General features: G+C 34.3%; 1 protein-coding gene across 9 annotated transcripts in view; it reads left to right on the plus strand.

Moving 5' to 3' along the window:
* Positions 1-18,236, plus strand: part of NBEA (neurobeachin) — a 742,365-nt gene that overhangs the window by 629,389 nt on the left and 94,740 nt on the right. For all 9 annotated transcript variants that reach the window (XM_028837519.2, XM_028837523.2, XM_028837524.2 and 6 more), the window contains 2 exons: positions 6,537-6,677; positions 15,924-16,043. In XM_028837519.2, coding sequence (XP_028693352.1) covers positions 6,537-6,677; positions 15,924-16,043 — 261 coding nt within the window. The remainder of the gene's footprint in view (positions 1-6,536; positions 6,678-15,923; positions 16,044-18,236) is intronic.

The raw sequence follows: 18,236 nt of genomic DNA on the forward strand, positions 1-18,236 counted from the left end.
ATAAACCAAATTCATGATTAAACAGCAAAAAAAGAGCATATAGGGAAGACTAAAGTCTCCACAGTCTCACTGCCCAGAGACAACTATTGATATACTGTCATGTATATTCTTCCAAAAATAAATTATACAAAGTAGAATTACTTGATCAAAACTATATGAATTTTTTAAATATTACCAATTTTCCCCACAAGAAATTTATGCCAATTTATTTGCCAACAGCATTGTGAGATACCATGTTTTCCAATACTGAGTATTATAAAACAATAATTTTTGACAATCTAGTTAATAAAAATAGTTTTTGTCTGACCTTTTAACAATTGTGAGTGTACTTACAATTTTTGACTACCTATGATAGAAAGTCAACTTATACTGGTTTTAATTTAAAATGAAAATTTTATTAGCCCATATAACTGAGAAATCCAGGGATGGGTCAGTTCAGGAAAACTCGATCCAAGTGTTCACCAGAATTATCAGGTTCCACACCTCTTACTTTCTGCATTGGCTTCATTCTCAAACAGGCTTCCCTGTGTTACAGTGATGATGTCTTTGTAACCCCGCTAGAAAAAGAGCTTTTTCCCAGATAGTTGCAGCAAAGTTTCATCCGATCAAGTTGAATCACATGCCCATTCCTGCAGCAGTCATAGTGCCAATGTGAATAAAATATTATGATTGACAGGTCTAGATCCCATGCCCACCCAGGGAGTCAGGTAGCAAGGTCAGCTCACCTGCACCAGGTGGGGAAGGAATGGTTCACAAAGGAAGAAGGCATAATGAATGCTAAACAGTAAAAAAGAATAGATATCCATTACATTGTAGGAACTGGTACTATTTTTTCTTATATATATTGGAAATTGGCATTTATTATTCTGCGAATTGCCTATTCATCATATCATTTCCTCATTTATTTAATTAGATTGTTCATTAGCTTCTTATTGATTTGTAAGAGCACGTTTTTAAGGAAACTAACTCTTATGTGCTATGAATATTTTTCATTTTGTTATGTCTTTCGATTTTTGCATAAAATTTTTTTCTAAAACTTCCACATGGAAATTTTATATAATATTATATAATTGGGTTAATCAGTCTTCATTCATTTAGCATTTATTGCTCACTTAAAAAGGTTCAGGTACTGTAGGTGTGAGAATAAAGAGATGAATAAAAGACGGGAAGTTTCTTCGAAGGGCTACACTACTGGGTTAAAAAGGTTAGAAAGTTGCCTATTACCAGATGGTGTCATGTAAGGCTTTACAGATGCAATTTGAAAAACCTCTAAAAGAATGAGTTGAAGTTCCTTAGTCAGATAAAAAGGGAGCCGGGGGATTTACTTGAGCACAGAAGCGTCTGTAGGTATGATTTCTATGTTGTCATAACAGAATTTTCAGAATGATGACAGGTAGTTCATGACTGAAAAAACAAGGTAAGAACTCTCAAAGCCTCATCGAAAGATTTTCAAGCCCTTGATTACAAAAGATAACAAGATAACTTAGATATCTTAGAAGTTCAGTGTCTTAAAAGTATTGAGATAACTAAAAGCTATTGTTAGAAGCCAGACAAATGTGTCAAATGTACCCAGCTTCAAGCTGTATCTAGCACAGAGCTGCAGCTGGTTCTGTAAAATGTCTAGCCACTGACCAGCAACATGATCTTCATTTGACTTTTCTTCAGTGTCCTCATTTGTAAGGATTTGGTCAAGTAGACCTGAATGTTTCCTTCTATTTCTGTGGACCTATGAGGAATGAGAAATTAAGTAGGTAGTCATAAAAGAAAAAAGTCACATCAAGGGCCAGGCAAACTGGCTTACACCTGTAATACCAGCACTTTGGGAGGCCAAGGCAGAAGGATCACTTGAGGACAGGAGTTCAAGACCAGCCTGGGTAGCACAGTGAGATTTCATCTCTATTAAAAAATAAAGTCACATTAAGATCAGAATTTCATATTTAGCAATGAAAAAGCAGTGCAGTAGTGTAGAATGTGGAGACCCAGGTACTTGTTTGCTCATCATGAAATTAGATTCATATTGAATGCCTTACTGTCCTCAGAGACTTACGAAAATCAGTCTAGAAAATGGATGTGAAGACAATATGTTTCACAAATATATAGTATCATCGGCAGTTGTAATAGCAGTAGTAAACTCTTGAACATATTATGTGTGCAGGTTTGAGTATTCCTTATCCATAATGCTTGGGACCAGAAGTGTTTCAGACTTCAGATTGTTTCAGATTTCAGAATATTTGCATATACACAATGAGATAGCTTGGGAACAGACCCAAGTCTAAACAAAAAATTATTTCATTTCATATACACCATATTCCATATAGCCTGCAGGTCATCTTATACAGTTTTTTTTTAAACAATTTTGTACGTGAAACAAAAGTTTGTGTTAAGTACATATGTGTGGAATTTTCCACTTAAGATGGTGTCATGTTGGCATGCAAAAAGTTCTGGAATTTGGAACATTCTAGATGTCAAATTTTTGGATTAGGGATGCTCAGCCTATGTAACAGTAGAATGCTAGGACTATGAACATCATTATCATTTTCAGTTTTTTTATGATATATTAGAATTCAGTGTTATTGACATTGCTTTAACTAGGCCTCCGATTTCTCCTTGACAAACTTTTTTTTTCTTGAAAATTATAATCTAGTTTGATGACATTGACCATTTATCAGATCAATCCACATTTATTTATTCGTATATATTTAAGTCAGTAACTCTGTGCTCAGACTTTTATGTTCTCTAAAAGTTCTTCTGATGTTTCATATAATACCATTTATACAATATGTTTTATTTATAAAATTTTTACAGTCATTTTTACTTATTAAATTTATATATTATATACCTGTTCTAAGAAAAGGACTTTGTACAATATGCAGGTTTTAAAAGATAGAAAAATATTGATAAATCAAGGCTAAGAGAACAGAAAGAGAAAACAGAAAAATGAAACTAAAGAAAAAGTTAGCATGCAGAAATACACACCAAATATGTACCAGAATTTTTCAAAGTACAATCTAAGGTATTGCATCTAAACAGTTGTTCTAAAAACAAAAGAAGTATGTGTTTCTCATAAAAAATAAAAAAAAAATAAAGAGAAACACTGGAATAAACACATTTAAACAATTATATTTACAATAGTATTTCTCAGAGCCTTAAGATCATGTAAATCCCCACAAACCTCTGGTAGAATTTTTGTTTCATGTAGTAAAGTCACAAAGGTTTTTATTTTTAGGAAAACCAAACTTTTTGTAGCACTGAAGTTTGAGACAGATTTCTCTCTTTGGTCTTCAAAACAGGGAAACTGAGTGATAAGCGTAGAGAAAATTCTCAGCATTATTTCTTCAATAACTACAGTAGTGTTTCATGTGAACATCCTAATGCTACACATGTAATTTCCCATACATTTTATAAGGAATGCGAATTTTTGTACATTAGTCACTTCTTGAATTCTTTCATGTTGGAAATAGTGCTTTTTTGCAAGCTATTTAGGCTTTTTGGCAGTTTTTAAAACTGAATTATTATAATAAAGTTTTATAGGGATAGAAATGTTATTTTTCATTTTTGCATTTTTTGCACCATTTTTTCCTGTTTGTTAAAGTGTTCACCTGTAACATAAAAACTAACAAAGACAAAACAGCAATAAATCTAAAAATAGGGTTTAAACTTTCAGTTACACTTTTGTATATGGTAACACTTAAAAAGCACAGAAGTCACTGAATCCAAATGCCCACTGTTTGACAGAAAAGGAAACAATTTATTGATGTAGTAACTATGATGAAAATTGAAAAATATTGCAAAGTAAATTTATAAATTTTATTAAGTGTAGCCTTACCTTTTGACCAGAATTCTTAACCATATGCATCTGGCATAAATCAAATGATACTGACATTGCAGTATTTGCTAAAATTTTTAAAGTATAGCAAAGTTACAACCTTGTCAATATGTAGGTAAGTAGGTAATTGATTGATGGATGGATAAATATGATATGATAGTATCTATTATGATCTCTTAAGAAAATATGTCATCTGTGACAAAATTCTCATTTCCCCAAACAAACATTTTGAAGCTTTTTGCTTTCTAATTATTTATTGCTGTTTGACTATTAGAAGCAAAACGATAGAAAAATATTAAGTACAAAGCAAATCACTTACATTATGTTCCATAAAAGTCATTTCTAACTTTATTAGGTAAAAATTCAAAATTAGAAATATATTGTAAGAAGTGTCTAAGGGAGGGATATGCAGACTTTAATACTGTGCAGCTGTTTCCTACACAGCATTACTCTGTAAAACACTACAATAAAATGACTTTGATGAAACTTGCGTAAAATAAAAAATGTAAGTCTTTTCCTTTTCCAGAAATGTAAGAGAAGACTGGAAAAGATTAGAGGAAGAGCCATGCTCCTTTTTAAAGAATGCTTTGTGAGATTTTACAGGACAAACAGTATCAGATAAGATCAAACCTTAGGGATTGCACAGACATTTTGTGCATGCGAAAGGTCTATTAGCATATTCACGACAGAACAAAGTATTAAACATTGAAAAATAGACTTACTGAGTTAGAAAAACATATCCGAACATCTAGTAAAGTATAAAATATGTAGGTAATTTTAAATGAAAAACTCATTACTTTGGGCCAGGCGTGGTAGCTCACGCCTGTAATCCCAGCACTTTGGGAGGTCGAGGCTAGCAGATCACGAGGTCAGGAGATGGAGACCATCCTGGCTAACACGGTGAAACCCCATCTCTACTAAAAATACAAAAAATTAGCCGGGCATGGTGGCGGGCGCCTGTAGTCCCAGCTACTTGGGAGGCTGAGACAGGAGAATGGCGTGAACCTGGGAGGCAGAGCTTGCAGTGAGCCGAGATCGTGCCACTGCACTCCAGCCTGGGCGACAGAGCGGGACTCCATCTCAATAAATAAATAAATAAATAAATAAAATAACTCATTACTTCAGTTCCATAACAGACTTTACATTCATTTCATTTTATAACAATTAATCTTTTACCAATAATGTAATTATGTTGTTTTAAATAGTATTAAGATTTTATGTAATGTTTAACAAAATTACATTACCTTTTTTACATCTATCTAAAGAGATTTGAGAGATAATCAATGAAATTTAACACAATAAAGTTTAAACCTTAGAACATTCTTTAAAAATCTAAATTTTTATACTATCATACTTTGTTTTACAAAATGAAGATAAAAAAGTTTAGGAACCTTAAAATATTAACATTCTTGTGCATGAAAAATACAGCTTTTATATAAATAAATTGTTGAGTCTTTGTTAATCATAATTAAAGTTAACAAAAAATGAACATAATTTACAAATAATTTAAATTTTCAGGATAAGCACCCTTGCAAATAAGAGTTTATTATGGAAATTCTAACAGACTTTTTACTGCTGATGACCTCATTGTGTTATTTGAATTAGTCTCCTGAGGCCAAAAGAAAAGGCTCATAACAATTTATAAATGAATCTTCCTCCCTTGTGTAACATTATGTGTCCCATTGAAACACTAATTTTCTACTACTTCTCTTATTAAAATTAAGCCTTCGAGGGATCTTCATAGTTGATTATAAATATTAAATTTTGAAATAAAGTAGTTAGACATTGTACTTAGTAGTCTTCTTTTGTTTTCTCTGTAAACCTACTTACTTTTATAGTATGCAACTTAAATCAAAATCATGTGCTTATTTGATACCATAAGCACGGACTCTGTATACCATTAATCCAAAATCGGACAAAAACTTAAGCTAAGGCAGTTTGCTATTGGAAATCATGAAGATGGTGTGCTGGAAATTCCTAATAATTAGATGTGCTAAAATTTTGAGAATATGATGCAGTTAAGCACATGCTTTATTGAAGAAATCAGTATAGGGATTAGCATCATAATCAGTAAATAGGGTGGTGGTACTCATAGGAGAGGTCTTAGTGGCCTCAGCAAAATGCTTTCCAGGGAATCTGAATTTCCTGAATTATTCCATCCCCCTTAAGTGTGTAGTTTAACAATAAAAAGGATAGTTGTTCCATCTATATACTACTAGAATAAGACTAACATTCTATCAGGGTTCCATATGGAGGGTTGTCTTTCACACTCTGGGTAACCGGCTGTTAAGACAAGGTTTTCACTCATATAGTTGTCAAATGGTCAATCTCTTCACATTCTCTGCATTGGGTTTCCTGTATTCCAAGCTAAATGTTCATTATGTAGCTTATTAAGTAATAGGAAAATAACAAAACTGTTGATGTGGCCTTAACAGTTTAAATGAGATCACCTCTGATAATCTAGTTTACAAAAACTGTTAGTAAAGTCTAGAAACTTTGGACTATGAATCATCCTCTTGGGCAGTTTTTAACAAGTGTAATGATTTGTAATTAATATCAAAATCTGGTATGTTTAAAAATGTAATAGAAAATAATGTATTTATGCTGTATGGCTAAAAGAATTAACAGTGAAATACTGAAAGTATAAAGATTTATTACCTAGGATATCTAATATGACTGTATTAAACAAAATATTTTTTTCTTTTAATAGCCAATTGGTGCTTTGAACCCAAAGAGAGCTGTGTTTTACGCAGAGCGTTATGAGACGTGGGAAGATGATCAAAGCCCACCCTACCATTATAATACCCATTATTCAACAGCAACATCTACTTTATCCTGGCTTGTTCGAATTGTGAGTATCTTCATTGAGCTAGTTTGCCTTTGTTACCTTAAAATTTTTAACGTAAGTAAATTAAATACAATTCAAATCAGTTGTAATTTGTTCTAAACAAAGATTAGAGACAAGTAAAGTAGAAATTAAAGATTCCAAAGTAGCAAAATATGAATTTTTTAATGAGTTGTCTCATTTGCAAAATTGGATTAGAAAGTTAGTTATCTATTGCTAGGTATTATCAGCTTAAACCAAACCAGTTGTCCAGTTATAAAGGAGCCAAAACTGAGTACATACCTTTTTTTTTTTTTTCAGTAACAGGGTCTCTCACTCTGCCACTGAGGCTAGAGTGCAGTAGTACTATCACAGCTCACAGCAGCCTTGAACCCCCAGGCTCAAAGGGTCTTCCTGCCTCAGCCTCCCAAGTAACTAGTACTACAAGCATGTAACACCTTGCGTGGCAATTTTTTTTTTTTTTTTTTTTTTTTTTTTTTTTTTTTTTTGAGACAGACTCTCGTTCTGTCACCCAGGCTGGAGTGCAGTTGCGTGATCTCAGCTCTCTGCAATCTCTGCCTCCCGGGTCCAAGCGATTCTCCTCCCTCAGCCTCCAGAGTAGTTGAGATTACAGGCGCCCACCACCACGCCTGGCTAATTTTTGTATTTTTAGTAGAGATGGGGTTTCGCCATGTTGGTCAAACTGGTCTTGAACTCCTGACCTCAGGTGACTGGCCCGCCTCAGCTTCCCAAAGTGCTGGCATTATAGGTGTGAGCCACCGTGCCCGGCCCAGCTATTATTTTTAAACATGGCATCTCACTGTTTTCCCCAGGCTGGTCTCTCACTTTTGTTCCCCTGGGCTTCAGTGATCCTCCTGCCTTACCTCCCAAAGCACTGGGATTACAGGTGTGAGCCACCACACCTAGCCCTGGAGTGCATTCTTAATACCCTCTGCCTCCTTCCTCACAAATGATGCACACTGGCACTTGCTCTCCCCCAGCCCTCTCATTCTTACTTCTTGGGCAGCATGTTTTACAACCAGTTTCCAAATATTTTGAAAACCTCTTTCTGTTACTTTTCTCTTTCTCCTAAGACATAAATATATTCAAGTCTCACTGATGTTTAAAAAAAAAAAAGAAAGAAAAAAAGCCTGCTGCCAGCCCCCGCCCACTCTGCAGTTCTTTCCCATCTCTCTCCCTGCATAGTCAGATTCCTGAAAGCACAACCTCTGCTGTCCTGCAATGCACTGTGGTACCTGTTGCCTATACTTTATCACCTCGCATTCAGTCTTTAGCCTGGTTGATTTCAGTTCCACATCCATCACTTTACTGGATTGTTTTTGCGAAGGTCACATATTATGCAGATAGAGCTTCCCATTTCTTACCTATCATGTCTCTTGAAGCATTTCACACCATTGCTAATCTTCTCTCCTTGAAATTTTCTTTCAACGTTCCTTTTACAATATCCTCTCCTGGTTTGCCTCCTGTCATCCTAACTGTTCTGCTCAGTCTCCAGCTCAGATTCTTTTTCCTTGATGTTCCTATTCCCCAGGATTTTTCTTTATATTTCAGCTGAGCTGTGTCATTCAGTTATAAGCTAGTGATTTCCAGCTTCTCTCTTCTTTGCAAACATTTCTCTTGTGTTCCTGACCTATATTTCCAAGTGCCTGCTAGATATTTCTACCTGAATATCTCACAGTACCATAAGCAGCATTTCAATAAATGAACTCCTCATCTCCCTCATGAACCTGCTGTGGTTAAATGCCATGATTATTCACTCAGCTGCCCAATCTAGAAATTGGGAAGCTTTTTCCTAGATATTTTCTCTATTTTTCCAGCCTCTTACATCCAATCAGACATCCACAGATTCTACCAACTAAATATCTCTATCTCCTTTTCTCTATACTCTGGCACTTTCTTTAATTTAGGTTCCCATTCTCTCTCACCTAGATTATTGCAAAAGCTCTTAGCAAACCTCTTTTCCTTTATTCTTGCCTTCTCCATTCTGGTCTAGATAGGAGCACTGTAAGCAACTGAGGAGTACTATAGAATGCAAAATTAAATCTTGTAATCAATAATTTTCCCCCTATTAAGATATACCTCAGACCACTCTATTGTATGAGGCTGATGTGCCCAAGAAACACATTGGTAAAGCAGAGTATATGAAACTGCATCTCCTGTCTTTGAAAATATTTTTTCCCTAAACCTAAATGACAGCTCTAGTTTGTAGGTTTTCCTTAAACATCCTCTCCATTATGGGAAAAAAATAACTTTCTACAGAAATTTAGTATGAATATATTTTAAGTAACTTGCAAGCCGTTGATAGGTGACAAACTACAATTATTTTTGTTAAGAAAAATTTTGTCAGAATTGTGATTCTGTTTGAGCATAAATCTTATCTCTTTCATAATTCTACACCAGCATAAGAAGTAAAGGAAGTCTGGACTAACTAGTCTTTTGAGAAAACAAACCCAAATCTTATTTTTAAAACTAAACTCTGTAATGATAAACTAAAGGAAAAGACATAAAACTATTTTTAAACCAAAGCTATTAAATCATTCTAATTTATCCAAACATTCACTTTAATTATGTGAACTTGGATTCTTTTATAATAATGTTTCTGAGTTAGAAGTTTCTTAAGAAATACTTTTTAAATCTGGTACTTTTAAAGTATAGAATTCTCTTTTTAAATTTTCTGTTAATTTTGAGAATATTAGATTTATATCATTGCCTATTTATAAAGCAATCAGAACAGAGCATCTTTAGTTTCTGGGTGATAATAATAATTCCAGAGGTAGGAAAATACTTCACACTCACAAGAGGCAAATGCTTTTCAAATTCCAGATACACAGACACATAAAGAGCTTATAAATTCCAACCTTCAGTTTCAGCCATAGGTCAAAACTAAACAAAGTCACAAAAATTGACCAGTCAAGATCTCAAAAGAGCCGGTTTTCTTTATAATGGATATAAAATATGCTCTTAATTGATTTGAACTCACAAATAAGCAAACAGACAAGAATACCAAAAAAACTAATTAATTAGATTCACTGATCACCAAATGGTAAGACCATAAAACCAAAACTAAATGCTCAATCATTACTGCCACCAGTGGAAAATTACCTATTAGCTGTACAGAAACCAGAAACAAAAAAATCAGTAGAAGGAGCAACTTTTAAAACCTAGAAAAAAAAAGTCACTGAAGTTCAAGTTTTGTTTGCTGCCTAGGGTCCACCCTGGAAACCAAGAAAAGATGTAGCTGGGCTTAAGTAGCCCATGAGATACACTTCTTAAGCTAAACGGTTAATCTGAGATCATCAGGTTAGTCCCCATGGAACTCTCAAAGGGGCCACCAAAACTCTTTTAGCAAAGGGAATTTTTAGAAAACATTGAAACTAGAGATTTGCACCCTGGGAGGCCTTTTCATACAACCTCAGGTCCCGTCAATGACAGTCATTGCCTTAGTGAGCCACCACCTGTAGGACAGGTGGTGCAGGACACCTCTTTCAGGTACTTTGAGGATGAGAAAAAAAGTCAGAAGTCCTTCCTGAGAAAATGTTATCTACTGTGTTGTTTGACGGATTAAATGAGAGTGTATATACAATAGTATTTTGAAATACATAAAGGGGTATTCACTGTTTTTTTTACCTAATCAAGTTAGTCTGAAGCCAGATTTACAAGACTCCTTCAAGAGTGACTCCATAAAAATACTTGTTATCAACAGCCTAATTTAAGTTAACCTCATGTATCCCTAATCAGCTAAACACTTTCCCAAATCATAACTCAGAATTTATACTTAAGTTGATTTGTTATTCCAGCGAAATGGAATTCAAACTTGAATCTATGCAAGGGCATGCCAGAATATTCTACACATTTATCCCACACATGCCCTTGTCTATAGCAGTGCTGCACAACAGAAATATAATGTAAACTACCATGTGACTTAAAATTTCTAGTAGCCACATTTATAAGTAAAAAAGAAACAGGTAAAATTAATTTTAATAAATATATTTGTTAATCTACTATTTCCAAAATGTTATCATTTAAACATGTAACCAATATAAAAATGTAAAATGAGGCATTTTACATTTTACATTTTTGGAGGGAGGGTACTGAGTCTTTGAAATTCAGAGTGTATTTTATATTTACTGTGCATCTCAATTTGAACTAGCCACATTTCAAGTGCTCAATAGTGACATGTGGCTAGTGGCTACTGTTTGGACAAACCTATAAAACTGCTTTTATGGGGACTCAGCCCAAATATCTTATGTCATGTGGTTATAAATAAAAGTATCAGTCTCATGGTTTACTAAGCGTTTAACCTAATGGTCCAGGATTCGTGATTTCCTCACTCCCATTCCAAGGAGTTCATGAAATAGGAAATGCATTAAAATTTGGGTCACTAAGAATTTGTTCACAAAAATAAAATACAGATTAAAATAAGTGTCTGTCCTTTACCTTAGGCCTTTTAGATCTAAAGTCATTAAACTTGTTATTTGTTTCGGTGTACTTAGTATGACAAAAATAATAATTGCTTAAAAATGCTAAATAACTATATACTTCATTACTTTAAATTAAAAATATTATTTTAAACAAACTACCAGTGAAATCACTTGTCTACAATATGAGACTCTGAAAAGACTGTTTTCCTGACAACTGCCATTGGGCAAATCATGAATAAACTTATAGCAGTCTTTGGAGTGTCTTCAGATATTAATATTAAAAAACACATTTTACTTGGGATGTTTTTACTTTACATCTTACCCTAGTCATATAACATGTATACAGAAATAATTAAATCTTTTTCACTGACTTGCTGACCACTCAGTAACTGGTTCGCCTTCCAAATTCAGTATATTCAGCCCTCCTATTCAAAACTCATTTGTCAAACGTTTCATAGTTTCCAAGGAAGTGATGTTTAGAATTTGAAACTTTCTGTGTAAATTATGGCTTGTTTTGAAAGCTTACCCTAAAGCCTCTTTAAACCATAATGTGTCTTTAAAAGTATATATGTATAGTAGAAACATTTTTGCACGTGTTGTAACTAAAACCAAAAGATAGTGCTACTGAATAAAATATTGTTGTGTTTATCTTGAATTCTGATGCATTAAGGACAATGCATATTTACTCAGAGAAAGATGAGAAATACTTAACCAAGAGCCTAGTGCATGGTAGGTACATAGGTTAATTAGTGAAAACTTTTGGAAAATTCTAAAAGACCCTTCTTGGTTCTTGGAAAAGAAATAGGAGAAAATAAACTTCTGGGATTAGACAAAGGCCAGTAGAAATAATGGTTCCTCCATCTGTTAGAATGTGACCTTGAAATTTCTCAGATATAAAAGGGGAATAATTACACCTACTCTGAAGGGTGATAGTAGGGATTCACTTAACTTAGATAATACAGAGCCTGGCACAGAAAAATGCTTAGTAGCTGTTATTTTCCTTCCCTTTTTATTTTATTATGCTTCCTATCACTTCAAATATACATCTTTTCTTTGCTGTAGTTATGTTGCAGGCACTACCTATTACCCATAAATGATGTTTGTTTTGGCTTTTAAATGGAATGAAGAGAAGGAAAAGAACAGAACTACAACAAGCAAAGGACATAAAAGATTATTATGAGATGACTAAGCAAAAATCATGTAAGACGGAAGAATGAAGAAGTTGAGTAAAGAGAAGAGGCAGCAGGGAAACAGCATTAGTTGCCCATGATGGAATTAGTTGATCTGTAATCATCCAAAAGCAAGAAAGGCTGTTAGTGTCTTCCGACGGGACTAAGGGGTATAATAGAATACAGAAGGACAGGTACTTCCAGTCCAGGCCAGGTGAGTTAGTTTTCCATCACTGAAAAAGGATTGGAAGATATGAAATGATGTTGGAGTGGGTGTAATTAGGAGAAGAAAGTCTGCCATTGGCCATTGATATTTCAGGACCTAACCTGAACTTTTTAAAGCCTAATGAGTTCCAGAATTGCAATTTCTGAAATTACTGTTTAGTATTTATTCATTTATACATCTTATCTCGCATGCCTAAAACTTTTCTAATATAATGGTAAAATGTCCAATCTATTGATGTACACATAGAAAATGGCTCAGTTGACAGGTGGTAGGCAAATAAATATAAAAGTTATTCAAGCTTAATATAGCACCTGATCCTCTATGTTATTCAGACATGGGTCAAACGAAAAAGAAAGGCTTTGCATTGTGCCTTGAAGGTAAAAGGGAAACACGTGGAAGAAAGCAATCTCCACGGTAATCAGAGCTTGAAAGATCAATACTTACTTATAAACAAATAGGTTATCAATTTCTATTAGCACTCTACCACTGTAGCAACTGGAGGCCTTCAGGAATAATGAGAATATATGTCAGTAATGTAGTATGTGACACTATAACAGTTGTTAATCAGATCTTTTTAAAAGCTACTTAAAACACTGAAATGTGGAATTCAATATTCTCTGCTTTTAGGTGCCACCAGCTTCATTCATAACTTTGTTACTAGAAATAAATACAATTCTTTAATTTCAGATTTCTTTTCACTAAGCCCATCTGTGCTATTCTTGGCATGTCTTTGTTAGGAGTTGAAAACTAGACAGGATTTTGTAATTTAGGTTGAGGTGGAGATCAGCTTTTAGCGGCTGATGGTAAGTACGGCTTTGCATGTATAAATGGGTTTTCACTCACATCTGTTTAATAGGTTAAAAAACCTAGAGACAAGCCTGATCCCTCTAAATTAATCTCTGCCACTACCTACGTGAAAATTAAATGCCTTCCATCAGCATCCTGCAATAACAAAGTGGGTTCTGAAGATACAACTGTTGGGTCAAACCTACTAGTAGTTAAGAACTGAAAAGAAAACCCGTATCTTACTCTCACCCACCATACTCCCATCTCCCAACAATACCTTGTATATTTAGGTGTATTTGACAAACATTTATTAAACATGATGAGCCATGTGCTGTGCTTGGGGCTGGGGATAGAGAGGTAGATAAGGCCTTAGGAGCTGGCAGTCTGGTGGGAAGTCCGACAGCGAATACTTGGCATAGTGCGTAAAGCTGGTAGTCATTTTTATAACTCTGTCAGGTAAGATACATCAAGCTTTCTCTATGTTATTTCATTTAATCTTATTTAATCCCGTAATCTCCCCAAGGTATTGTCGTTCCCAGTTTACACAGATGAGGGAATGGAGACAGTTTCTTGACACAGTTACTTAAGGTTAAGTAAGCTTGCCCAAGACAGAGAAATAGTTCCACCAAGATTCGAACTTAAATCTTTCATATTTCATTCAGTTTACCATTGCTACATCTAGAATTTTTATATCCCCATTTTAATTAATATAATTTAGTGACAGATTGTTTTCAGTACCTTATTTTTGATAGTGAATTAAACATCTAAAAAGCAAATAAATTAGTGAAAGACTTGTCATATAATTTTTTTCTAACTTAATTTCACTAACATTTATTTATTTCTCATATCACTTAAAATCCTAAACAGCAATATGGACTTCTTGGATGCATATCTTATTTTCAGGTGAATCAGTACTGTCTCCCTTACTTCTATATTGTTTTATCATTCTTGATCTTATCTCTTTCATCATCCTTTTTTCTCATCCAACACTGAACATGAAATAGTGGCAGCATATTACAAGTTTACAAAATTGATGACATCTGGCCATACTAAATTTCAGGGAGATATTGAGGAAGATCAGTATTTGTTGCCCTTTACCCCAACAGCCAGCCCTTAAGGTTAGTGGCAAGAAGGGGAGTTTAAGGGGACAAAGTATGTACCCCTTGTATGTTTAAAGTATGCAAAGGAATGAGCAGAGATTATGTATTAAAAAAGGAGGACTAAAATATTTTGGAAAATGTCATGTAGGTTTCTTAGCATTATTGAACCTGGGAATGGCATATCATTCGTCCTGTACTTGAGAGAGAAGAATTAAAGCAGGGAAAAGGAAATATGTATCTATCTTTGCTATAATTGTAGTTAAATCTTTAGCAGGAATGAATGTTATTCAATCCTTTTAAACTTGGAAGCAAATTTAATGACATCAAAAACATAAGAACAACCTAAGAACTCCCAGCAAGAGAACTCCCAACTTAAGAATTACAGAAAAAGCATTAAAATTAAATGCATTAGGACATTGCAATAAAGTTATTCCTAGGTTTTCTGCCATAGGGACATGTGCTGGATGGCAGTCACTGTGTTATCCAAAGATAATAGTCACAGAATACAAAAAAGTCTGGTTTATCTACTGTCATTTGTACTTACTTTATTCTTCGTTCAACAGATTGTATATCGAGCAACTTCTACGTACCGGGAGTTGTTCTAAGTGTTGGAGATAAAACAATGAATAAGATACATACGGAACCTACTCATAGTGAGGAATATAGACAGATTAACAATCAATTAAAACCAGTGTGATAAATGTTTCAGTGCTGTTTGAGGAAATACAGATTGCAATTTGAGCACACTGGAGAGCCGCGGTAGTGCAAGGAAAGTTTTTCAGGAGAAAATGACATCATGGCTGAGTCTTAAAGCACGAAAAGAACTTAGCCAGGTCAGAATAGTGAAATAAATGGGTAAGTTTGTACCCAGCCTAGGGAACATCACATACAAAGGACAAGAGGTGAGAGTAGTGTGGCAAGATTTTAGAATGTGAAGAGAGGAATGGTGAGACATAAGAGTTAAGCAGGTTCCAGATCATTCAGGCTCTTGTAAAACAAATTAGGTAGTTTTAGACTTTCTCCTAATCACTCCCAAGAGCTATTGAAGGTTTTTAAGCAGGGATTTGCATTTTAAAAACATCATCAGACCATAAGGTGGTACTAATACTTTTGTAGTCTTTCACAGGTAATCTAAGATGGATATTCTGTACCTAATTCCACACTGCAGCGATCAATATCAGAGTGATTTTTCTTATTGCAATGTTAGTGTATATATATATAGCCTTAATTTTTAGAAAGAAAGATCCAACTTATGAATTGTCACTAATGCAAAATTATTTCTCAGAAAATCATAGAGCACTGGAACCCCATCATTTCACAGATCAGAAGACCAGAAGCGAAATGACCTGCCAGAGTTGCAGACTGGCAACTGCTGCCTTGGCCTAGTCAAGCCCAGACAGACATCTCCTACTGCCTTAATTTGGGGCCATCTTTCTAGGACCCTGCTCTGCTTCTACATCTTGAGGGTTTTAAAGATAGCCATGTTTCACAAAAGAACAAGGGCAGCTGTGTTTAGAGGGGTCAAATTTCTGATTCTGTTTTTTGCTTAGGAACCTTTCACAACCTTCTTCCTCAATGCAAATGATGGAAAATTTGATCATCCAGATCGAACCTTCTCGTCCGTTGCAAGGTCTTGGAGAACTAGTCAGAGAGATACTTCTGATGTAAAGGTAGGCTCTTTTATTTGTTGATATTCGTTAAGTTTCAAAATATGTGGAAATTTTGATTTTTTAAGTGGGTACGTATAAGACATTTTATATTGCAGCTTTGTTCCATCATATTAAAATTATATGGTACATATAACCTTAAAGGAAATAATTTTGAACATTACAGAAAATAAACTGAAATTTATTTTATATTATTACTCAGTGAAGGTGTTTTCGTTATTTCAAAAAATTCCTATCTAATTTAGATCGAATAATCAGGAGATGCGAAAAGCCTATAAATTGCCTTTCCTGCTGTTAACTCAATATTTGGTCCATTCCATAAAACACAGCAGGAATTGGATTTGACCTTAATGTGTCATATTGTTATAGCTTGCCTGGCTTGGGGTTTGCGTAGCCTGGGGCAATTAATAAAGCATTAATGACAAGACCCATTTAAAATGTAGGCTTTTCTGTATAGCCTTAGCTTTTACTTGACTGTGCCTGGGGATACTATGCAACAATACACATTAGATTAAACCAACACACACACAATATCCAGAAACAGCCGGAGAACAGAGTAATTTTACAGTTGGTACTGCTTAACTATTGTTAATTACAAAGATTTGTTATTCATTTATATGGGCTCCTGTTTTAAAAAAGAAAAACATTGTATTCAAAGCAATAATATATATTTGTTCTCTCATTTGTCTCTTTTTTTTGCTGATAATAAGGTTACATGGCCACGTTATTGCATAGGCAAATGTGTTTCTTATTTTAAGCTCATTTTCTTCAAGGCACATTTTTTTCCCATTACTGTCACTCAGTATAAAAATGTTATGGTATCATTCCATTTAGAGCCTTAAACCAACAAAAGTTAGGGAGTTAAAATCAAAATTGTCATTTACATATTTATGCTTCTCACAAAACATTTGTAAAAGGCAATTTTAGTGTTAATGAACTATAATTGGATGAATACAAGTTTTGTTCAGTGTTTTTCCAAAGCAGAAAATAAAGGAAATGAAGCCAAGTAGAGTGTAACATATCTGTGTGTTTTATTTGTTGTCGTCAAACTTTACATACAACATATTTACTTTGTAAAAAAATAAGAGAATTTAATATGCATCCTTACTATATCAAGCTTTGAAGTTCTAACTGTCTTAAAACTTTGCTGAGAATTAAACTCTAAAATATCCATCAGCCATCATTTAAAATGATTTGTTACCAGTGAAGTCAGGGAGGGAATCTGTTTCTTATATAATAACACTTTGAGAATTAATACAGAAAATGGGAATCCATAGGCTCCCATTGAACAGTAGTATCCAGAATTCACACAATGTTCATAAAAAGCACTCAGATATTTTGTATGTGAATTAAATATTCTTATCTGTAATTGAAGGCTTCTTATCGCAGTTAAGATTATTGATATTTTAAATCAGAGCTATATCCATATTATATCAGCCTATTTCAAATGAAAATGCCTGCTCACTGTTATTTGACATCATCGCACACACATACACAAAAATTGGCTTTTCAGCTTAATTCAGAGATCCACCCTCACATGCCCACACACATACTGGGGTCAGTCATTCTAATTTTTATATACAGTTATAGATTTCACTTCCTAGCCTGAGAATTTCATTGATGCTTTATACCATCAGTCTCTGATAACCAATGCCCTGTACCAGGCTTTTTCCTCTACATTCTCCCAGGAATTTTCCTCTTCAAAACCCTTTCAGAAACATTTACATTTTATTACTAATTGTATTTTGGGGGCTCCTGGGGTCACATCATCCAGGACAAAGACCAATGTGGATATCACTAACTTGGGAGTTTTTTTGTTTTTTATCCTCAAGCAGCTGTACTGAACACAAACATGCAGCTTTTATTTTTTCCCCAAAGATTTAATTAGTTCATAAGAAGCTCATTTCCCCAGGTTGGCATTACACAGATTGCTCTCATTTTCAGCTCTCTTACCGCCACTCGTGAACCTTTCATATTATATGTTAATACATCTTAGATATCTTGCCATGTAGACTTCCCCTTTCTTTTTAAAGGCAGCATGCTACATATATACAATAATTTATATATGTGATCTCTGGTTGATGGAGAATCTTTCTCCCTGATTGTTGCTATGAAACACAAGGCTGTAGTGAACATCTTTGCACAGACATCCTGATGGACTCCTTCTATATACCTAAAGACTAATTCTTGTTAATG

Source organism: Macaca mulatta, chromosome 17 (genome assembly GCF_049350105.2).
Source record: "Macaca mulatta isolate MMU2019108-1 chromosome 17, T2T-MMU8v2.0, whole genome shotgun sequence".
NCBI classification, from domain to species: Eukaryota; Metazoa; Chordata; class Mammalia; order Primates; family Cercopithecidae; genus Macaca; species Macaca mulatta.